Source organism: Dendropsophus ebraccatus, chromosome 14, assembly GCF_027789765.1.
Source record: "Dendropsophus ebraccatus isolate aDenEbr1 chromosome 14, aDenEbr1.pat, whole genome shotgun sequence".
NCBI classification, from domain to species: Eukaryota; Metazoa; Chordata; class Amphibia; order Anura; family Hylidae; genus Dendropsophus; species Dendropsophus ebraccatus.
Window position 1 is genome coordinate 32,316,404 of NC_091467.1, and position 24,644 is coordinate 32,341,047.

The window sequence follows — 24,644 nt, forward strand, 5'->3', positions numbered from 1 at the left end:
AACCAGGAGTGGATTAAAACCACAGAAAGGATCTGTCCACACAATGTTGAAACTGAGTGGATGGCCGCAATATATCGGTAAATAACTGCCATTATTTTAATATAACAGACGTTGTTCTAAAATAGCAGCAAATATTTGCCATTAAATGGCGGCCATCCACTCAATTACAACATTGTGTGAACAGATCCTTTCTGTGTTTTTAATCCACTCCTGGATTTTGTTTGCAATATGAGGACCACAATACTGACTGAAATATACGTAGTGTGAACCCAGCCTAAGGCTATATCCCAATATGTAGTGAAGGAACCAATGTTCAAGTCTCTTTTCACCTGTTAATAGCAAGTAATGTATAAACATAACTTCAGTCAGATGTACAGCTGTTGGCTGCTTGAAGTGAAAAGATGGAAGATAGCAAACACTGTGAATTGAGCGATGTGCCTGTATAGGTGGTAATTTATGCTAAGCTGCAATGACGCACTGTCTGCTGAGGAGAGACAACAGTGTCGTAAAGCAGTGAGTAACATTGCTGACAATACCAAAAACAAAAAGGATATAATTTCACCCACACGCCACACAAAAAAAAAGATAAAATTACAAGTAATTGCTTTCACGTTTATTGTTGTTGGTCACATACCTATATGCCAGCCCTGGACATACCGTCATACATATATATAGTCCTCTTATGTCTAAAGCCCCCCCATGGTTTAGCACACAGTGCTCTTGCATATGAGACTCCTGGACTATATCGCTTCTTGGTCACTTCAGAAGATGCCCAGACATTGGCACATCTATGGGAGATGGAGATACCGGGCAAGTCCTCTCTTCTGTCACGAGTGATCCTGCGTTTTCCGAACCTCACCTTTAACACTTCTTATGGTGGTCTGTGAGATGAGGTTTCCTCAAGGTGCGTTCACTCTTAGCTTATATGTGCAATTTAATACAATTGCCGACAAAGTGCAGTAGAAACTTTTCCATCCAGCAGAGGCAAATTTTTTTTTTTGGTCCGTATTTTACAAAAAAAAGGCTAAGATACCAGAGAAAATAAGCTACTTACTAAGGACAGGTAACAGGAAGGGCAAAGAGAGAATAAGAAATGCACAGAATTTACAGCGTAAATGCTAACGGAGAACAATACGTCTATCTGAAATAGCCATTTTGGTCATAAGCTTACAGTACACATGTACACTGCCAATAAGAAAGTCCCCCTCCCCACCTTATACCCTCCATTCATTGTCTATTGCTTCTAAGAGTGAACGCAGCTTGAGCTAGATTTCCATGTTTTCTCTTGTGTGGGGTGGTATAGGGATGGCGCAAGGGGGGCTATAATTATGGCTTCTTGATGTTGGAGTACCTTGCCATACATTGCTCAGCAATGTTGGACAGCCCCCAATAACACTGACAGTGTACATATTCAATTGTAGAAAGGGGCAGCCTGCACCCTCTGTGTTATTAGACGCCACCTCCATCGTAAGGTGGTTACAAGAATGAAAAGTCTTGACCAACCCAACCCCGTCGATGTAACTTTTTCCTGATGGAAACATTCCAGCTTCACTAATCTTGCTGTTCATTCATTTCCATATCTGACACCAGAATGTTTTTATCGATGGATCCATCCGGGCCGGTGCTGGTGCGGCTGTATCTGGCGCTCTCAAAAGCTCCCTGCTGAGCGGCCAGCTTCCTGCGGCGGTACAGGTAGATGATGACAACGATTAAGATGCACAGTGCAAAGGTGGATAGCACTACAACCGCCACGGCCGTGCTGTGCTGGGGTAGGACTGAGAAGATAGAAAAATAGTTAGAAAACTAGAGAGAATATTATCTTGTTCGGTAAACGAACATCCCCAAGATGGAGTTATGTTTACAAATTATCAAATACAACATGGAGAGAAAGGAGCGGCTGCACATCCCACCTATGGCTGATACTAATGCCGCTAGGCCTATTTTAAAAACCAAAGCCAGGATGTTGGTATGTAATTTGATCAAACCATATTGCCCCGTGTACCATGTGCAGGTCAAATTATCGATCGTTACAAATTATCGATCGTTTTAATAAAGGTCTGACATGTAATAGTTATAAGTAAGGGTCCTATTCCACGGGCCGAAGAGGGCCCGATCAACAATGTAAACGAGCGGCGATCTGCTAGATCGCCGGTCGTTTACTGGGTCAATTCCACGGCCCGATGATCGTTGAGCGAGGAAAGGTACCCTTTAAGGCTTGGAAAGCCCCTTTAATAGTTGCAAATAAATTACTGAATTTTTAAGAAAATCTTTTCCCCAGCACAGTGAGTATACATCCGTGATTCCATGGTTGTTTTTACCTATTCCTGCATACAGTGGCTTCTGACCACGATTCCCTTTTATCTGTTTAATACATTTTAAATCCTAATGTACTGTAATGGTGTTACATTAATTTCTCAGGATTTGTAAGGAGTACAAGTTCTGTAAAAACTCTTTGCTCCTGTTGAACCCGTTTACCCCAGAACTAAGCTTGTCCTGTTGTACAGTTATTATAAAGAGCTGTGTCATGCAGGTTAGTAAGGATGGGGATCTTAATAGCAGTGTGACGGTAGAAGAAAGTATATTTTATGCCCAGCTTACTGTGTGTAACTTATTTGGGAGAATATCTACACTGAGTGCCTGTACTTCAGTGTGTTATGCATTGTAATAATACCCATGTGTTACTTACCAGATCTGTCCATTTTGGCTTCCTCCACTATAAATGATACAAAACAGATGGATTATTTCCTGCTTAACTTATTTTTAAATACATTTTAGAATTCACACAAACTATGGAACTGATTATTATACCAAAACCCCTTTGGACCATGTGTAACACTGCTCAAAATCTACTGACACCTAATGCTGAATGGCATTGTTTTATATTTTATATTATGATATTATATATTGACCAAGTATGAAATGTCATATAGTACACATCATTTTGTACCTGCTTTTAGGTCTGGAATATCCATTTTTACAGTGATCCTTCATAAATGACGGCTTAATAGGGAATATCACTGCAGAGTCCCCCATTGATCTACAGTATTATGCAGGGGGTCCCCAAGCAAGTTTTTAGCTTCTTTGTAACTCTACCCCAGGGTAAATGAAGCATTGCACAGTTCTCACTAAAATCAATTAGCTGAGATAGATAGATAGATAGATAGATAGATAGATAGATAGATAGATAGATAGATAGATAGATATAAGATGGTCACAAGCAGCCCCCTACACAGCTCTATTGGAGGACAGATGAGATAGCCCTTGTGTGGCCATTTTAGCTTACCTCGAGACACTTTGCAAATGACCCCTTTGCTGATGTTGGTGCAAGAGCCCAGACTCCACACTCCATTGCTGCCTTCAATCCAGTAACAAGAGTTGGGGCTCAGTAGACTGGGACCTGAGTCTTGTTGCCCCCAGTTGGAGTAATTTACTGGAGTGTTATCATTCCATAGAAGTGAACCTTCTGCGATAGAAGATGACACAGGCACACATATGTTAGTTGGCTTTGCATCACTAGACATACAATGCTGTTTTCCACTGTTCTTTCTAAAAGTTGTGCAGTAAAGTTATCTTAAAGGGCTCATCCATTTATATAGCTGACTATAGCTGAGAGGTGGGAGGTGCCACTGGCCTGATTGCCTAGAAAATCATCTGGCGCTGGAGGACACTCCTGCTAAGTAGGTTTGTAGAATGATTGCATAGGCTTCCAGAGAGCCCACTTTCCTGGCCGTGTCTCCCACTGTCACTGCTGGCAGGAGATGCGGTCAGCTGCATAAATGGAAATATCCTTAAATGAAGGAACAAAGAGATGCCTCTTCCCTGCCTGGATTTAAGATGTATATTTCCTTTCTTCCATTAAAAGAATATAATATGTTGTATTAAAAAATATGAAATACATGACCATTACATTTTTTTCTTTCTCTCCTCTCTTGAGATGGGGGGGGGGGTGGTGAGTTAATATGAGTAATGTATCACGTTACTGAATACTATATGTAATATAAATGAAATATGATGTAACTCTTGTAATGGTATTTAATGTATTTTATAATGGAAAAGAGAGAGAAAAAAAAAAAAAAGATTCACACCTCTGACGCTGAAGGACATGCCAAGCCAGGCTCCCTTGGCCTGAGTCTCGTATGTCTGCAGATGTTCCCATACGAATAGGTTTTCAGTCTCATCGACGATGGTCAGCACCTCTCCGCCAACTGCAAGATAGCAAAGAGAACTCAGCAAATTGCATTGCCTCACCTATGAAAAGGTTTCCGCTAGGATCTACCAAATTCTGTCAGTCCTTACACAGCAGACAAAACAAACTGGGACACCATATAAAGGATTCAAGAGGAAATATGTGACATGCTTCACTGGATGCTATGTTACACAGCTATTATGCAACGCTACAAAAACATGGCCACTTTCTTCCAGAGACAGCACCACTCTGGTCTCTAGTCTGGGTGAGCGACCTGAAACCATTCGCCATATTACACAGAACAATAGTCATTAGTTAAGATCGTTGCTAGGATTGTTTACTCCATCTGATCCCTGCAAATGAACGAACAATGTGGAATTACAATGAACGATTAGCGAATAAGTGCGGAATTAGAGCGAACGGTTAACAATTATTTTAGGGTCAGCTCAAAAGATGCGATTAATGACACACAAACAATTTTTTGATCGTTGCCTGCATTCACACTAAACGATTATCGATTAAATTCGAACAATATAACGATTTTTCGCACGATAATCGTCTTGTGTAATAGGGCCTATAGTTCTATTAAAGTGATTGGAGCTTAATTGCAAACCAAACCTGAACTGGAGACAAGAGTCGTCTCTAGACGTAAGTGGCCATGTTTTTGTAGCTCTGGATAACCCCTTTAAAGCCTTGCATGTAAGCACGGACATCTCCATAATAGGGTAGCATATGGAGGCACCATACAAGAGCACATGGAGTGCCTACAACTTTATAGCTCAGGGATGTAAGGACTCTGTGTGTCTCTACAATAGGATTTACTGTACTGGAAATAATATATACTACATTGCACATTGAAAGAGTTATAAAGCACATTGCAATCATAGCTGTAAGCATTGTGGTTGCTATACTATGTATAGGTATGTTTTTCACATATCTGAGATCCTGGAAACATATATGAAGAATTACCTTTCTGGCATCTCTTGGCTGCATCCTTCTGGCCCACAGTAACCTCCATGTGGAAGGAGTAGCAGTAGTCACGGAATGGGACCCAATCAGAGTCGCCTACTGAGTTAGGGCAAGTCGTGTTTATACTCCACTTGTGAGGTTTGGTTGATGCTGTCCAAGAAAAAAAAAAGAAAACATAAGGCCTTATTCACACATCCCGTGACGTTGTCCATAATTGAGGATCCATAATCACGGTTCAAATTAGTGCACATTGATTTATATTGGGCTATTTACACAGTCCGTGTTAATTTTGATCCGTTATCCATTTTGTTAAAAAAAGGAAATGTCCTTGTGCGGATTGAGATTGCGCTACGGATTACCAATAGAGGTCTATGAGATCCGTATTTTTTATAATTGACATCCCTAAAAAACCAGATCGAATCTACGTGTATGCAAACTAGTACTATTCACATTTTACCAAAACAGATACAAAAACGGATGCAATTACAGATGCAAATACAAATGATTTTCCACGGATCACGGGGGGGAAATAGCGTGAGGTTTTGCAGCCCAGAAAAATGACTATATGTGTGAATGAGGCCTAAGGATAAAGAATACTGTGTCTCCCATACTTTCCTTATATATTCCTTACTTGATGTAACTTGCAAGAAAGAGATAATAAATAAATAAGACTTACGAGTGTTAAAGCTGCAGATAGCGCCAGGTAACTTGTGATCACAATCTGCTGGGCTCCATGTTCCCTGCTCATCCATATACACACAGCTACTCATGTACTGGGGCTCCCCATCTCTCCAGTTGGTGTACAATAACCCATCGTTTGTGAGCCAGGAGTATGATCGACTACCCTAAAATAATCACAAAGTGACTCATTACAGTGTAATACCATGTAGAGAACCTATGTATATATGGCATATTGTATCTAAATTTCCTGCATAGACAAAAATGATAAATTCTGTCTGCCTGCAGCCACCACTTGGGTAAGGTTAGAAAATGACTGTATTCTATGACTGTATATATTTTGTACATGATTTAGAATTCTATAACTGTATGCAGTGTTGGCTGCAAAAAAAAACAGAATTTGATCATCCGTACTATTGTTGTGCTGACTTGCCAAACTGTTCGGGTTCAGCAATGTTCTCCAGACCCCAACATTCAGTATTTGACTCTGGACTTTGTATCCATATCTTCCAGGACTCCTTGGGTGGTATCCAACTTCTCCAGACGTTGAGTGTTCAGGTTCGGAAAACATTGATGATCAGGCTATTCTGGGGATAAGCCATTAATATCAAAGTCCTGTAAATTCTCTTTGAACCTGTCATCACTTTCATGCTGTCTGAACCATGAGACATCCAGTGGTTCATGATGGCTTTTGCCCACCCTGGCAGCCCTGATTGATAGATATCTTTTTATAGCCAAAAAGGGACTAATCTATAAATGAAAGCTGGAAAGGCAGCATATTGGAAGCTGATGACTCAAGGAAACTGAACACAGGTTCCCTTTAAAGTGTCACTTCACCAAACTTTTGACATGTCAAAAGTTTTGATCGGTCCGGATCTGATTGGTCAGACCCGTACCGATCGGGAAAAGACGTGCTACAGCTCTTCCTTTTCCGGGTTTGTCTCACGTGATCAGTTGAACAAATTAGTTGGGCTCCATAGAGCGCCATTATAAGTCTGACTGATCATATGACAGAGAGCCGGCAGAGGATGAACTGCAGCTCGTCTTCTCCCGGCTCTATTTCATGGTCTAAAAACTCAGACCCGGACTGATTAAAACTTTTGACATGTCTCTATGACATCTGTGTAGTGACACTTTAAAGGGGTTATCCAGCCCTTATCCGGCCACTTTTCCCCCCTACTGTTGTCTCCAGTTCAGGTGCGGTTTGCAATTAAGCTCCATTTACTTCAATGGAACTGAGTTTCGAAAGCCCGCCCAAACTGGAGACAACAGTAGAGGGAAAGTGGCCATGTTTTTGTAGCACTGGATAACCCCCTTAAGGATGTAGGGGATTCAAAAGTGTGGACAATGGAGCCTGGATCATTGTTAAGAAATTTTGGGTGCATAAACAAACAAGAAGCCTGTGAAGTTTTAATAGGTACCAACTTGTAAAGTGATTTATAAATTGGTGTTGTAAAATTGCTGCTTACATCTTCATTGGAAAGCCCGATCCATAGAGGTGTTTTCTGTCCGGTGGCAGCCAAGGTCAAATAAGCTTGTTGGAAAGGGTTGACAATGCTGGCTAGGGTGGCATTACGGGTTTCACACAACAGCCGGGCGTCAGACCAAGTCATTGGTTTTTGCAGAATCAGGTAAGAGTTGTTCCTGTAGCGCAGAGTGGAGCCAGGAGGGAATGGGAATGGCTCTGGAGGGGGGCTCAGGGCGGCCACTGCAAAGGAAAGGATAGGTGCAGTTACAGAATAAGCCCTATGCTTCCATTTTTTTGGTAGATCAGTAATGGCTCAAACCTTTGTTTATCTGGCACATGTAGCCATATTTTTCCAGGCAGAGTTTGTCTTCCCATCGTCCAGTGAACTGAGGTGGAGAACCATGCCAGACTGCCGCACAGCTAATCTGCACATAAAACACATGGCAAACACATTATAGAAGACTCTACTACCACATGTACATCTGCATTGATAGTCTGCTACTTATCACAGTTAAAGGGAAACTATCATCACTTTTTGTGTTTGATTTCAGCCACATGTCCAAATTGCTTTTTCAGCCGTCAGACCTCCAAATATCTGGAAGCAGTGAAATATGTCCCCTTTACACATTAGAGAACAGTCAGACTATCCAATGTGCATTGTGATGTTTGCAAAAGATGTCCGAAAAGAATTGTCATATATATAAAGCTAGTGGGCACCACTAATAATCAAGGAGTGCTTAACCAATGCATATAAGTAGTACATCATCCTCTCAAAAGAAAAAAAGCATATGCACAAAAAATGGTAGCACATCACAAAAATTTTTATTATAACACTGACATAGATACAAAATACAACATAAATAAATGAATGTACAGGAGTAGTAAAATGAGGGAGACAACACCCCAAATACTGCTCTACATTAAAAACACTAAAATGTCACCATAAGTCCTGCTGGTGTTCCAGCCAGGACTAATCTACCACTCTGACCATGGACTGTATGTACAATAACAAAAATCCAACATCTCTACCTTGACAGGGACCCAGTAAAATAAAATATAACCACAAAAAATGGAGAATAGGAAAAAAAAATAATTGGAAAAGATCACCATATACAGTCCAACAGAATGAGAGTCAGATGGGATAAAGAAATCACCCACGCGTTCCGCCGTCTAGCGGCTTCCTCAGGGATCTTTTCCAATTTTTTTTTCCTATTCTCCATTTTTTGTGGTTATATTTTGTTTTACCGGGTCCCTGTCAAGGTAGAGATGTTGGATTTTTGTTATTGTACATACAGTCCAGAGTGGTAGATTAGTCCTGGCTGGAACACCAGCAGGACTTATGGTGACATTTTAGTGTTTTTAATGTACAGCAGTATTTGGGGTGTTGTCTCCCTCATTTTACTACTCCTGTACATTCATATATTTATGTGGTATTTTTGTATCTATGTTAGTGTTATAATAAAGATTTTTGTGATGTGCTACCATTTTTTGTGCATATGCTATTTTTCTTTTGAGACGAAAAGAATTGTCATGATCATTTTTTTGACGTCCGCGGTGATAACGTCTGTAATTCAATACATTGTGTGCATTGGACGTCCGTCTTTCCCTTGACTTCAATGCATTGCATTGCACTTAGTTATATCGCGGCAATAACGGACAGGTTTTTTTTATTGCAAAAGCAGCCGCCTTTTCTCTATTTTTGATGTGGTGTGAACATAGCCTGATAATGCAGGCTAGTTGCAAACAGCATGCTTTCAGGGTCATTTTTTAGGTCATTTATTCATGTAATTCTATGCTCATTCTGGCCTAAATAGTCACATAGACAGTCCTGCATAGTAAATGACAGCTCTTTATATGCACACAGATAGTTGTTGCCGAGTAGAACCACCCACTTGGCCAGAATGAGCAAAGATTTACAAGGGTAAATGTCAAGTTATCCTGGACCTTTTCCCTATCCTGGATCTTTTCCCATAAAACTATATATCAATCCACTCAGCTCCTCCTGCACTATGAGATGTTGCCTGCTGACGAGACTGTTTTCTATATGACAAGCTCCCTTTAATTCCTTTCTAAACGTGGAAACCTCCTATATGAGGTGTTTCCATGGACTTCGGACAAAGACAATATTGTCTAGTCACCAACAGACCATAGAAAAGAAGGTAGTGCTTACTTACCATCTTCCCATTGGATGCACTCTGTCTGGATGGGGCACCTGGAGCCCAGTTCACAAAGGACAGTGGCTGGCCTTCCTCCCACTGGAACTGCTGACGACCATTATGAAGACCAATCCAAAGGTCAGTGGTTATATTTGGAAGAATTGACGTAATGAAAGCTGGCATGAAACAAGAATACGTATAGAAGATGAGTTTATGAGGTCCCTATCACAAAACACCAATTCAAGTCTCACTTTTCAAGTAAAGCGTTATATACCTTGTTCCAAGTAGTTGTCAATCGTGGCAATTTCTGCTGAAAGAATTTTGCAGGAATCCCGAGCTTGTTGCCATGTCTTAATATCAACCTTATTGTCTGCTCTTATACCGAAGCACTGCAATAAATACAGTCAAGAACAAAGCCTTCAGATGAGAAACATAATGTAGCATAGATGTAATGACTAAATCTGGTAAATCTGGACGACCACCACTATGGCCACTGCCAGGCTGACGGTGACAGATGGGAAGGAATGGTTTCATGTCTGCTGTAACCTACCTTGTTCAAGAATGGCAACCAGCCCTTAGGGCAGCCTCCAGCATTGGGTGATGGTAGAGGGGGTAGGGTGGGTGGTGTCGCTGTGGATCCGTTGACCCTTTTACAGATATAGGGTAGCGCAGTGATGCATTTCTGATCGCCCCATTCTGTTTGAGAAACATAATGTTACATCTTGGTAATATGTTGGACCTTTTTTACAGTATGATCTTACAAACCTATGTAAAAATTTATAAAAGTTTTTACAGTGTACACCATTGCGTGTGATTGCCATTTGGCATGCAATTGCTGTCCCTATGGTAATCATTCACAAGTTAATGCACTAAATGCACCAAATATTTTCATGCATAAACAATTGGGACCTTCCAGGCAAAACAAATTGATGGCCTATCCACAATATAGGTCATCAGTCACTGATCGGCAGCTGTTCAGTGCCCGCAGTTTACAGTGACCAGAAGTTTTGTATAATAATTTTGTCAGCCACATTCGCAGCTCACAGTTTCAGCTGTTGGTATAAGGTGTATGAGGGTCTCCTGACAGTCCACTGACAGATGATGGCGATGGAGAAACGGGTTGGGTGTAATGGAAAATCATTGCCCAACCCATTTGTTCTCTGAGAGGTAAGCCGCAGCCAGATCAGTGTTACAGAGAATGAACCTGTGTATGGGGAGGATGGGGGGAGAACATCATTTATTGAAGGTGTAAGGGGACCTTTACTTACCACGGTTTACCATTGTATATACACATTTCTTCTCTCTTGTAACACGACCTGGCCGACCTTGAGCCCAGTTTACAAAATTTAGCACAGTCCTATCTGACCATCTGGGGGGAAAAAAACATAATCGGGATCATAAAAATTTCTCTTTGTAATAAGATAAACCTTCCCATTGTTACTTGTTCTACTGAAATAGTTTACAACTGAAGGTACTGAAGATACATCTGTCCCTATATGAAATGTCGATATGAACAGTATTTTGCCGAGTGGCACATGACTACATTATATTTGTCTAAAAATCCCAAAATATTCCTATACATAGCTAAAAAGACGAAATCTATGAATCCTAAAATAAAAAGAACATGATTTACCTGAATCTTGCATCATTTTCATAAGTGTGAAGTCCAATCCACCAGTGCTGCTCCTGTCCCCGAGAGAACTTACCAAAAGAAGAGGGAATGAATGAGAATTGAGACATCAATAGAAAACTGAACTGACAATATTAAAGGAAACCTATCAAGAGATTATCAGGTGGTCCCTGTCTCTCCATGATTGGCTATCAATCAAAACCAGTGGGACAGAGAGAAGCTGCCGAGACATCTGGATGACTTATGGTTCAGGCAGCATGAAAATGATGCCAGGTTACTTTTAAAGATATAAGAGCCAAGATCATATGGTTATCATAGTTGATACGTCATGGCATCTGGATACTCAAAAAGCTGATTTCCCATCAATACATACATTTTCATGCTATATTGTGGCACATACAATTAGTTAAAGAGGACTGGTCACCACTTTTGAACAGTCTGTTTTAGTAAACACTTTTATTATTTTTACTAGAAATGTACAACTAAATAGCCAGCTGGGTGTTACCAGAGCCAAATAGTTTAGGGACATGCCCTTAGCTGGTAACACCCAGTTGACTTTTTAATAATAAACTTTTTAAACTAAGAAATAAAAGATCAACACAACAATGAGAAAATATGCTCCAGAACCTTTTAAGTGTTCAGAACTCCTTTTAGCTTATACATACAGTTAAAATATATAATATATACAATTAATTAAAATAATTAATTAATTTGATTTAATTGAAATATCCAACTTAAAATTTTTTATTATAACTGTACATAATCACCAGGGGAGGCTAACATACTTGTATATCATCATTGAGTTTAATGTATACATTGCAGGCAGTAAGTTCCTGCTCTGGGTTGTTTCAGGAAGATCATTTTATATTTTATTTCTATATCTATGCAGGGGCTTTGGTTCTCTATGTCAAAAGAATTGAGCCCCATTATAAGATTAACATACAAAATATACCTGCTGGACAGTGACAGATTGTGGGCAACAAATGCCATCATGAAACCTAGTCCTAAGGTAAGTTTTCTCTCTTCATTGTGTTATGCATGACAAACCAGTAAAATTAGACCTCCAAGTCTAATTGTGAATATACAGTAGCTACTTATGCTTGTTCTAGGAGCCTGGGATTATCAGAGTGGTAGGATTAGAATAGAAATCATTTGAACCCATCACTTGGTCATTTTATAGTCTGTACCTTCTGGAGATTTTGCCCCAGGAAATCCAGCTCTGCCTGACTGTGAACAGACACCAACTCAGCCCTGAACCATGTGCAGATCCGCTGCGCCTGAAGCCATGCCGAGCGATGTTCGAAAAATTTATATTCTGCATTCTCAAACTTGACCCACTCACTGTTTCCTGCTGGGAAAACAATGATATAACGTAGCATAAAGTCAATTGTACCAGCAATTGTTAAGGATAAGAGAAGCAGCGCACTACATAAATACAGATAAAAAGAATAAAAAAAGGGAGGAAAGCTAACCTTTTGGAACGTCTGGCTCTTTAATGCTGGTTCCTAGAAATACAAGAAAACTATAGGATTAATATATTATATAAACTCTAAGCAGTAAAATAATGTTAATGACATTCATAATTGCATAGACTTTAAGGAGATTCTTTCAAATCTTATCCTCGCAACTTTAAAGGAAACATAAAATATTGGAAGTAATGAATTCATAGGAGCGTACCTTTGGGAAGCTTGCATATCCAGTCTGTCTGAGATTCACATTCGAGGGCCACCCACTGCAGGGATGAAAGGTCTAACATTGCGCATCTCCTGATGTCATCATTATCCTGATTGCTGCGGTCAAAGTTGTGGTACACATACTAAAAGGGAAAACAAACTCAATGACATGATTTGCTGTAATGTTTACCATCTACTTAGGAAATGAGTTCTCAAACTAAGTAAACACTCTTGTGACTGTTTTATGTCAGTTATGTGTTGTCCCAACACATTTTCTCTCTATTTTGTAGGTGACTGATACTTTATATGACACTCTTGTTCACATTTTCTTTTTTATTCTATTTAATATACTAAAATAAATGAATAAATTATTGAAGCAATCCAATAAATAAAGTTCATAAAAAATTTCTAACTGATATCACTATGTGTCTCCATGGTAACAGACTACAAATTACCCTCTGCAGTCTGATCCTGCAGCCACCCTTTCCATCTCTCTATTATTTCTTGTTAATGTAAATTTAGTAGTTCAGAGGGAGGTGACCACTGGAAGAGAGAATGACCGTGATGTCAGTCTGTACAGGTCTGCACATCCCATCTATGGCTGATACTAATGCCGCTAGGCCTATTTTAAAAATCAACACCAGGGTGTCTGTATATAATTTGATCAAACCATAATAGCCCCTTGTACCACGTGCAGGTCCCCTGGTTCACACGGGTCCCTACGCTAACTCCACACCGTGTCGGTCAGTGACCGCCAACCCCGCAAAGCATGCACATGCAGGGAAGGGAGGCCATGGAATGGCCCTGCAACCCCAATGTCACAGGACCAAACCCAAAATGCCCCACCAGAACCCGGCCAGCACCACCGGTGGGGAAGGCTGGTTTTCGAGTCTGTTACCATGAAGACACATAAGATTACCTAGGAGCTGTAGGTGCAAAACAGTAGGAGAAATATTATCAAAACTATTCATGAAGTTGCTTTGATTGTCAGACTATTTTAGACTATTAAAAAAAAAAAATCTAGTTTCTTAAAGGAGAAGTCAGGAAGGGAGAAAAAAAGATAACATGCACTTGCCTCCCCGGCTCCAGCGCTGGTGGCTGCATACCACCGCTCCAGTCCCCCGCTGCTTCCTGGTTAGAGCGGGGACCTAAGACATGACATTCCAGGCCCACTCAGCCGGTAAAAGGCGGGACCGGGCAGAGGCAGGACCCTATTACAGCCATTGACTAAATGAGCAGGCCTGGAATGTCACATCCTAGGTCCCCTCTTTAACCAGAAAGAGTCCGGAGACTGGAACCGTTGTTATGCGGCCACCAGTGCTGGAGCGGGAGGAAAGTGCATGTTATTCTTTTCATCCGTCCCCTCCCTGACACTTTTGAAAAGTCACAACAAAAAAAATAAAAATAAATATGTTTAGAAAAATTAATAATTGAATAATCTTTATTGACTGAACAATATAGCATATCTTACCGACTGTCCATCACTCCATCCCCAACTTTGGTCATCACCGGGATTTCCTCGGTTAAGGCCAATCCAAAACCAATGCTGTTCATGGACCTCAGGATCTGATTCACTAAGAAATTCAAGGCACATGTACAAGGTGTAATAGGTGTAATAGGTGTAATCTATATAATAAAATAGAATGCTATTTCTGACCATTATATATATCCTGTATATGGTATTGTTCACCAGTTTTCCCTTTCCAGGCTCCAACTATAATTTTCAGTTGTCCCTAAGCTATTAGGCCTATTAAAGACTAGCTGCAATGATGTCTCCCATACACTGCACACAAAGAAGACACACCCTCTGAAGCAGCAGCAGCATGGGTGACATTAGAGCGCAGTACTGAGCAGTGTAATCTACTAAGGGTAATATATAACACCTACTAGCACTTTCAGCAGCTTCTCTGTGCTTTACTCTCCTTTCTCATTTAGAAGGAATTCCTCCTCTCCTTTCCCTCTCTATTGTCTTAAATGGGCAGCAGGACACCCAATACTTCTGATCCATCTGCAGAATGATTTTAGCAGTTCTGCTGGGATAAGATTGGGAGCAAGGGAGAGATGGAAAGGAACCTGACTAGTGGAAAAAGAGGATTTTCTTTAAGATATATTAGAAAATTTCACATATTGCTAGATTTCAGCTGACCCTTTTGTTCTCAGGGAAATAAGCTGCTACCATAGCTTACTCAGCTTAAAGAAGCATCTATAAGAGAATGGGAGACAAGAATTTAGCTCCCTTGCTTTGTCTAAAAAACAAAACAAAAAAACTCCCACACTGATTGTAATCCCACTATATAAGATCATGACTTATAACAGAAAAAGGAAAAAGCGTCTTACTGGGATATAAAAATTTATTTTTATTCAAGAAATAAAAAAAAAACCACACACCAAATAACAAATAAATAGTACCACTGAATGAAAAAAATAACTAAAAAAATACAAAAAAGAAGGAACATACAAACAAAACACAAGGGAACGGGGACCCAACACAGAGCAAAGAAATACAGGACTCCAATTACCAGTAAACCAAATATATAAGCAGCAAATGTAGACAGCGACAAAGACAAAGAGCGTATGTTTTCTGTTATAAAAAAGGAGTATTCAAAGCAGGACAACTCTTTTAATTCCTGAAATTTGATTGTTTTAATCTAGTGCCTAACAAAAGATGACAACCATTTTTATCCCTAGTGCACATACTAGAAAAGGCAGAAGTCTGGAATAAGGATGGTCCGAACCTGCCGAGGTTCGGGTTCGTATGAACCCAAACGGTCAGCAATGATTCCCGCTGTCTGGCCGCTCCATGCAGCAGGCGGATACAGCGGGAGGACCGCCTGGAAAACTGGGATAAAGCCTATGGCTATGGCTGTATCCCAGTTTTCCAGGCGGTCCTCCCGCTGTATCCACCCTCTCCACGGAGCGGTTGGATTCGGACCATCCCTAGTCTGGAACTATCCCCTGCATTTTGCAGGTGTCTCCTTATGGCAATCTAGTCTAGTGCGAAGAAGAAAACAAAGTAGATGGCCAGACTACATGGGAGTCTAATGCAGATTTACCAAAATAGCTCCGTCAAAGCTTGGGTAAAACAGCGTATATTTAGGAGAAGGAGAAATATATAAAGACTAGTTAACACCTACCCAAAGATCTTGTTTAATAAATGGGCAACATAATGTTCCTCTTCAATACTGGAGATACTTAGCAACTGAGCTCCAACTTCTCTGCAGGATTGTTGAGCTGTGCTCCATGTCTTCTTTTCCTGCAAATTTTCTGAATGAAAAACCTAGATGGGCAATGAGAGGCCAGCCATTAGTAACAAGTCGGATTTTATATGTGAATTGGACCAAAAAAGTAATAGAAGTGACATCTATAGTTATAGGGTTGCAGAGGTAGCAGTCACTTATAGGCCCTGGTGTTCTAGGCTCCCCTGCCTCATATAAAGACTTCAGTGTTATATATGGCACATTGGAGGTGATAGGCATTATGCAGCATTGTCCTGGTGGTTTGACATACCAGGGTCCATGTTTAGCAAGCTTGACCTTTTCTATGTATCATTATAATAAAGACACTTTTCTCCCATCTTACCTTATAGCAATGCCTTAGTGAGGGTGCAGAGCTCCAGTCATCAGGGCAACTTCCATTAATGCTTGGTGTTGGCCGAGCCGCAGGTAATAGAGGAACCATGGGAAGCAGAGTCTGCATACAGATGTACTTTGATCGGAACGAATCGCAGTCCTTTACCTCCCACAAACCAAGGGACCTTCCAGTAGCTAACACAACACATCCCCCTTTCTCATATCCTGATGGAGGAAGAACACTATTAGAATAAAGTCTTTAGTAGTGTTTATACTAAGTGACCCATTTACATGTAGGATATAATAGGATTCCTCTGTATTTTGTTACCTACCAGGTTCATCTCTGTTCCAGTGAGTGTAAGTCACTTCTTCTCCATTATACCAGCGAAAAATCCCAGTGCGGTTTATATCCTGCAGTGCTGTCCAGTAATAGCTCCCATCCGACTCATACAGAAGACTATTAACAAAGGCCTGGTCAAACCTACGGAGGGGGAAGGGAAGATTAAGGTGCTATCAAACATACTCATCCATTATTCTGTGCATTCAAATACATCAAGCATATATTTTCCTCTGGTTTTTATATGGTGTCTTTTGCTTTGCTTTTTTTATGTTTTGAATCATTCTAATTCCTAATTTTTCCTATGATTTGAAGTCTTCAGGCTGTGGTCACATATTGCATTTTCACCCCGTTTTTACTCAGTTACACAGCAAAAATGCAATATGTGAACACAGGAGGTATGTAACTACTATATATATATATATATATATATATATATATATATATATATACCATAGTGATAGTAGCAGTATACAGATAAAGCTGGACAGGCAGGAGATGGGTCGGTCATGAGGGAGGTGAAGTAAGCTAAGGGCTCTATTACATGTGGCTATTATTGTGCGGAAAATCATTAAATCATTCTTATTTAAACAATAATCGTGCGGTGTAACTGCAGACAACGATCGAAAAATTTGTTTGTGCGTCGTTGACAGTTTATTATTATTATTATTATTTATTTAGATCTGACCCTAAAATTATCGTTAATAGTTTGCTGTAATTCCACATTTGTTCACTAATCGTTCAGTGTAAATTCCAAATCGTTCCTTTTTTTGCTGGGATAAGATGGAGTAAACGATCGCAGTAACAATTGTGACAGTCTTAACTAACGACTATCATTCTGTGTTCAATATGGCGGTCGATTTCAGGTTAACGATAAACGGTCTTGTTTGCGATGTTTTTTGTTAATCATTAAAAATCACTTCAGCTAATAGGACCCTAACACAGGACAGACTACTTTCTGGAACACATAAAGTCATGTCATTTTCTGGTGGTTAGAATGCTGGTCATGTCACTCAGCTACAGTACTCAGAAGAGCAGGAATAAAAAAAGATGGCACTGAAGGAATAGTGTTGGTGGGTGTGGATTACAAGGGCAGAAAAAAAAAACCTGAAATTCCTTCTTTAGGGTGAGTTCACACGTACAGGATCTGCAGCACTTCTGCAGCAGATTTGATGGCCCAGATTAGATTCAAAGCAAACCTGCTACAGATCTGTAGCAGATCCTGTACATGTGGACGCACCCTAAAAGGGGTTGGCCACTTTATAGTAGAATTGCTCAGCGTTTTACACTGCTCCATGGCCGACATAGAGGAGCATGTGACTGAGCCTGTATATGCCTATGGTGGACACTGGGGCAGGGGCATGGTCACATGCTCCTACATGTCGGCCATCTTATGGACAGACTAACCACAAAGCAGGACAGCACAGCCTGGAGGAGGGGAGTCTGATATTAGCTCTATGAGGTACGCAGGGGGCTGCTGTCAGTATATATATATATATATATTGAGCATAGCTCCCAACCGTCCCGGATTCCGTGGGACAGTCCCGTTTTCGGGGTTCTGTCCCGCGGTCCCGGAACGGCCCCCCGTGTCCCGCATTATGTGTGGCCCGACCAAAAAAACAATAAACCAGTAACTCACCTGTCCGCCGGTCCCAGCAGCTTCTCTCCCGGCAGAGCGCACACTCCCATCATCCTCCGGGGCGGGGGTATACAGACACTGACTGTGCCGGAAGTAATTCATATAGAGGCTGCAGGTCACTTCCGGTACAGTCAGTGTCTGTATACCCCGCTGCCTGCCCCGGAGGATGACGGGAGTGCGCGCTCTGCCGGGAGAGGAGCTGCTGGGGCCGGCAGACAGGTGAGTTACTGGTTTATTGTTTTTTTCGTCGGGCCACACAAATGGGAGGATTGGCTACTATGTGGGGCGCTATATGGGAGATTGGCTACTATATGGGGGATTGGCTACTATGTGGGGCATATATGGGGGATTGGCTACTATGTGGGGCATATATGGGGGGATTGGCTACTATGTGGGGCACTATATGGGGGATTGGCTCCTATGTGCGGCATATATGGGGATTGGCTGCTATGTGGGGCACTATATGGGGGATTGGCTACTATGTGGGGCATATATGGGGGGATTGGCTACTATGTGGGGCACTATATGGGGGATTGGCTACTATGTGGGGCATATATGGGGGGATTGGCTACTATGTGGGCACTATATGGGGGATTGGCTACTATGGGGGGATTGGCTACTATGTGGGGCACTATATGGGGGATTGGATACTATGTAGGGCATATATGGGGGGATTGGCTACTATGTGGGGCACTATATGGGGGATTGGCTACTATGTGGGGCACTATATGGGGGGATTGGCTACTATTTTGGGGGATTGGCTACTATGTGGGGCACTATATGGCGGGATTGGCTACTATATGGGGGGATTGGATTCTATCTGGGGCACTATATGGGGGGATTGGCTACTATGTGGGGCATATATGGGGCATTGGCTACTATGTGGGGCATATATGGGGGCATTGGCTACTATGCGGGGCACTCTATGGGGGATTGGCTACTATGTGGGGCACTATATGGCTTTTGGATACTATGTGGGCACTATTGGGGGGATTGGATACTATGTGGGGCACTATAATGGGGGATTGGATACTATATCGGTTATTTTGGGGGGGATTGGATACTATATCGGGCACTATTCAGTCAGCAGCATGTGGTGACTGTAGGGGAGTGGCTATGGAGGGTCGCTATGGGGGCGGGGCTATGGAGGGTCGCTATGGGGGTGTGGCTATGGAGGGTTGCTATGGGGGCGTGGCTATGGGGACCGCGGCGCACATGTTCCTCTTTGCTCTTTGCAAAAGTTGGGAGGAATGATATTGAGTACACTTACTAATACTGTACACTGAACTATTTTACTATAAAGTGGCCAACCCCTTTAACAGCAAATCACTGTGGTATTGAGATGCTGCTATTGACAATGCGGTTTTCACAGGTGACACATGGGGAATATTTCTAAATGTGTTTCACCAGTGAAAACCATGTAAAACTGTGGCTACTTATACATATGCATTATAATATTTAAAAAAACAAAGCAACAAAACAATTAAAAAAGCATGAGCCTTGTTATTTTGAATGATGCAACTTTATGAAATGGGTCCTACCTGTTCCGGATAATAACCAGTCTAGAGGCACGATCAGAACATGATTTAATGGCTTCATTGTATGTCAATTGCTCATCACTAAGCCAGTAACAAGACGGACTGTGCCAGTTCCAACCCTAAAGGAAGCAAGGACATAATGTGAATCAAAAAGCTTTTTACTCTGAAATTAAGCAAACAGCAGGGGCGTAACTAGAAATAGCTGTTCCCCATAGCAAACCTTTTCAATGGGGCCCCCCCTCACCCCCCCCCCCCCCCCCCCCCCGGTCAATCCTCTATAACGGTGTCTGGAACTCTGACTCTGCCCCCCACCCCCAGTGTACATGCAAGTACGGCAGAGCAGAGGGGACCTGCACACGTACACCTACGTCTAGAGCCGTATTTATCGCTCCGGCACTAAACCTGAAGATGTTCCCTTTTCACTCACCAATTATCATCATGATTTACTACTTTATAAACAATCACATTGATAATTGATCACTCTTCAGCTATGTTCCCATATTTGCGTCACCATATGCAACTCCAACCAAACCCCTATGCAGTACCCAATAGCCGTATGGCCAATAATCCTGGTAACAGCACACGACTTCTGGGGAAGAAATGGATGCATGGTTTTTGCCACATGCATTGTCTAAATCTTTTTTTCTACATGATCTGCATATTGTCTGTGGCCATCCCATCACAGGACTGGTAGGTAATAGCTTCAGAAAATACACATTTAACATCACCATACCAGACCTGGTACCGCCATACTGTGACTAGATAATACCATCATACCAGACCTGACCAATACCCCCATACTGTGACTGGATAACACCGCCATACTGTGACTAGATAATACCACCATACCAGACCTGATACCGCCATATTGTGACCAGATAATACCACCATACCAGACCTGATACCGCCATACTGTGACCAGATAATACCACAATACCAGACCTGATACCGCCATACTGTGACCAGATAATACCACCATACCAGACCTGATACCGCCATACTGTGACCAGATACCACCATACCAGACCTGATACCGCCATACTGTGACCAGATAATACCACCATACCAGACCTGATACCGCCATACTGTGACCAGATAATACCATCATACCAGACCTGATACCACCATATTGTGACTAGATAATACCACCATACCAGACCTGATACCGCCATACTGTGACCAGATAATACCACCATACCAGACCTGATACCGCCATACTGTGACCAGATACCACCATACCAGACCTGATACCGCCATACTGTGACCAGATAATACCACCATACCAGACCTGATACCGCCATACTGTGACCAGATAATACCATCATACCAGACCTGATACCACCATATTGTGACTAGATAATACTATCATACCAGACCTGATACCGCCATATTGTGACTGGATAACACCGCCATAGTACCATTTTGGGGTAGATGAAAATTATTAGTCTCTTCTTATTTTATAGGATTTGATATGACCATTAAAAAATATAATAATTCTGGTCCTGAGTACGATGATCACCACACAGGATCCATACGGTTCTATTTCCATACATTGGAGGTCTCCACGTGTGGTGATACCAAAAATGATTATTTGTCTTTTACAATTTCAAGTAAAATGGAACAATTCATATTCATATACATGAAAGACTATTATTATGCATAGGGATGAGCTTTTCAGTTCTACAGGAGCTAGTCACAGGGTAGCTTTGTATCTAGATTGTGTGGGACTACAACTCCCAGTGTGGTATCTATGCAATCTGTGCCTCATTTGCGTCTTTGGGGGGAGGGGGGCACAGACAGCAGGCCACAATGGGAGTTGTAGTCCTTCACTGTTACAACTCCTGTAGAAGAAAAACCCACACTAAGCTGCTGGCAATAGCTGTGTGTAAGCAGCCACCATGCTCCCCCCTCCCCTCCCTCCTTATCAGTGACAGAGTTTACTTACTCAAGGAGTTGTCACTGTCTGAGGTCCGGAGGCAGGAAAGGGTCAGAGGTCATCCCTCCGTGCAGGCAGAAAGCAGAATCAGGTAAGTGTCTGCTCCAATAAGCGCTGCCCCGCACAGTGACGTGAGGGGGGAGGGGGGGGGAGCGTGGATGCGTTATCTCCCTCTCTATGCTCTGTGAAGGTGTCAGTCATGCCGGGCCCTGTGTGGGCGGCTGTGGCACATGCTTCTCTGTGCAAACTATTCTCCCCTGGTTAGCTAGTTTCAGGACAAACGTCCTGAACGGCTAACCAGGGGACATCACCCAGGCTGACCTTGCCGCCGGGCCCCTTGATGAGGCGGGCCCGTAGCAGCAGCTACTGCTGCTACGGCGGTAGTTCCGCCACTGGCAAACAGGTTTTCCATGATTAAAGGCAGCTACATTGCTATGACATACAGCTATATCTACAAAAGTTGCACAAACTGAAATCAATTCATATTTTTTGCTACTTTATACTCTCAGCTGGAATTCTAAAGTGTCCAGCAGAGAGAATACCTGGGAGGTCCGGATACTGGTTGCTAGGCAACCAGAGATTGCAGAATATGATTTGGGAAGGGATATTTAGCGGTAAAGGCATACTGTGTTACAGAGAGGATTATCAATGTGATGCAGACAATTTTCCCAATGTATATTAAAACTTCTCCATCCAAAATTGTGAATAATTGTTCTATGAACCCCTTTAAAGGGGTTTTCCAAGCTTATAGAAATATAGAAAGGTACCTAGGTGTGATGGCTAGTTGTGGTTATGCCACAATAGAGATGGGGTAGTTTTTTTTTTTTTTTTTTTGCTCTGTGCTAAACCTTTGTTTTGATGCTACCAGGGCTTGATGGTGAATGGGATCAACAATGTGACGAGCTACAGTTACCATGATTCCTTTTCCCTGTCACACATTCTATTTCCAGTTATCTGTGCGTCCCTCTATTACAGGGTGTATGATAGCGCAGTCATAGATCTAATACTGGGAGGCCTTCTTGCTGTTCGATTAGCTTCATATGATTTTATTAACATTTTGTAACACAAGTCACAGAAAGGTTAACAGGACAACAGAGGCAACCCAAGCAGAGAGCCTCGTCGATGCATGTTATCGACAAGAACATCATAAAGATATAAGTAACAAAAGAAGAGGATTAAGGAACAATAAATAATTTCATCATATAGTATAATCCACATAAAGCTTATACAATTATTATACATGGTTGTTGCCCAAAGGTAAAAGGGATAGGTCTGCAACAAACGCATAATACAAATTATGTAATCATTCTAAGTAAAAGTAGAGAGTATATAAAGTGCACCAAGGAAGATCAAAGGCATTAGAAATATCTCCAAAGTGAGTGAGATCATTGTGTAATTACTCATATAACATGATATGGTAAATCATTCTGCCCAAACTTAAAGAGTGTCTGTTAGGCCTTATACAATTAATGGCCTCTCAGGCAGGGGTTTCAGCAGTCAGGGCCCTATTCCACGGGACGATTATCGTTCAGATTAACGTTAAATCGTTCAAATCTAAACGATAATCGTTCGTTTGAATAGCAGTTAACGATTAACGACCGAACGAGAAATCATTGATCGTTTAATAAGACCTGGACCTATTTTTATTTTTGTTTTTTATTATATTTATTTTTCCGTTAGCAAATCGTTCGCCTTGAATAAGATGTTGTTCGGTCGTTCGCAGTAGTGACGAACGCAATAGCGCCGACAAGGCGACTGCAAGAACGATCATAAGTAACAATTATTGTTCCATGTAAATGGGTGAACAATTTCAGGTCTTTCGCAATAGCGGTCATTTGGATCGATTATCGTTAACGATTATGTGAACGATAATCGTCCCGTGGAATAGGGCCCTCAGACCTAATGACGATAAGCTGTTTAAAGGGGCCATGATTCCTACAACCTCTTCAACGTTTATCATTACCTGCATTGACGTACTAGTGGCGGTGCCAGGTACTGCAGCAGCAATTAAATGGGATAAAGCTAAACCATCTTGTGTTGCTGTAGAATTTAAAGTGAATCAATCAGCCCAATTGCAGCTAGTGTATAAAGCTCCTGTGCAGCTCGTGGCATGTAACGGCTGCAGCAGCAGCTTGATACCCCAGAAAATGAAGTTTAATCCTCCCGCATGTGGCAGGGAGAGCTGCAGCACATAGTCACCTGTGAGTGTCTAGTCACCGCTCTCTACCTGTCAGCGGGATGTGTGACAGGCAGAGAGGGCAGTTACTGCGATGCAGACAGCTTGTCCCATTGCCATCTGCGGGGTGCACTCCTTCTTAGAAGAGTGATGCGGGTCCCAGGGATGCTGCTAAGAAGGAGCGCACCACGCAGACGGCCCTGGAACAAGCTTTCTCCATTAGGACTGGTAAGAGGTGCCTTGACACCAACAGTATTTGTTGTGTGTTCTCCCCTAGACATACGAGCAGCGTGCAGGGGATACAAATTCCACACCATTTATCACATAGACAGTTACAGTCCAGGTCGTCTGAGACCTGTCGTACTATAGAACTCCTATTGGACTTGATCGCTGCTCCTTAGTGGATTCCATATTATTTTATGCACACTAGATTATTTCATATCTCTACTAGTGACTGCAAGTTAGTACTCCTCAAGGGCTGTTTTTAGTTAACCTCAACCCGTAATATACCCACTGTGAGCTGTGCCATCTCCTAGTATATTTTTTAAAATTTCTAGTATATTTTTGTTTCAGTTTTGCTTTGGTAAACGGAAAATCGCAAAACTGAAACGAAAATATGCTGTATTAAGTAACTATAAACTAAAAAGACTGCCGCTAAGGGAATCCCATCTAATGCATTAGCGCCAGTC

The 24,644-nt window shown here is 41.8% G+C and overlaps 1 protein-coding gene across 3 annotated transcripts in view; it reads right to left on the minus strand.

Annotated features, from left to right (window-relative positions):
- Positions 1–608: 608 nt before the first annotated feature.
- The window catches only part of MRC2 (mannose receptor C-type 2), an 86,221-nt gene continuing 62,185 nt past the window's right edge, over positions 609–24,644 (minus strand). For 2 of the 3 annotated variants that reach the window (XM_069952838.1, XM_069952836.1), the window contains 21 exons: positions 19,847–19,962; positions 16,662–16,810; positions 16,340–16,554; positions 15,895–16,037; positions 14,232–14,334; positions 12,765–12,903; positions 12,560–12,592; positions 12,275–12,438; positions 11,091–11,158; positions 10,726–10,826; positions 10,008–10,153; positions 9,732–9,846; positions 9,476–9,633; positions 7,621–7,726; positions 7,303–7,541; positions 5,832–6,000; positions 5,156–5,305; positions 4,086–4,205; positions 3,284–3,463; positions 2,687–2,713; positions 609–1,775 (listed from right to left, as the gene is read on the minus strand). In XM_069952838.1, the coding sequence (XP_069808939.1) occupies positions 1,552–1,775; positions 2,687–2,713; positions 3,284–3,463; positions 4,086–4,205; positions 5,156–5,305; positions 5,832–6,000; positions 7,303–7,541; positions 7,621–7,726; positions 9,476–9,633; positions 9,732–9,846; positions 10,008–10,153; positions 10,726–10,826; positions 11,091–11,158; positions 12,275–12,438; positions 12,560–12,592; positions 12,765–12,903; positions 14,232–14,334; positions 15,895–16,037; positions 16,340–16,554; positions 16,662–16,810; positions 19,847–19,962 (2,865 nt within the window). In that variant the 3' untranslated portion in view covers positions 609–1,551. The remainder of the gene's footprint in view (positions 1,776–2,686; positions 2,714–3,283; positions 3,464–4,085; positions 4,206–5,155; positions 5,306–5,831; positions 6,001–7,302; positions 7,542–7,620; positions 7,727–9,475; positions 9,634–9,731; positions 9,847–10,007; positions 10,154–10,725; positions 10,827–11,090; positions 11,159–12,274; positions 12,439–12,559; positions 12,593–12,764; positions 12,904–14,231; positions 14,335–15,894; positions 16,038–16,339; positions 16,555–16,661; positions 16,811–19,846; positions 19,963–24,644) is intronic. The other variant, XM_069952837.1, reaches the window with a different exon arrangement.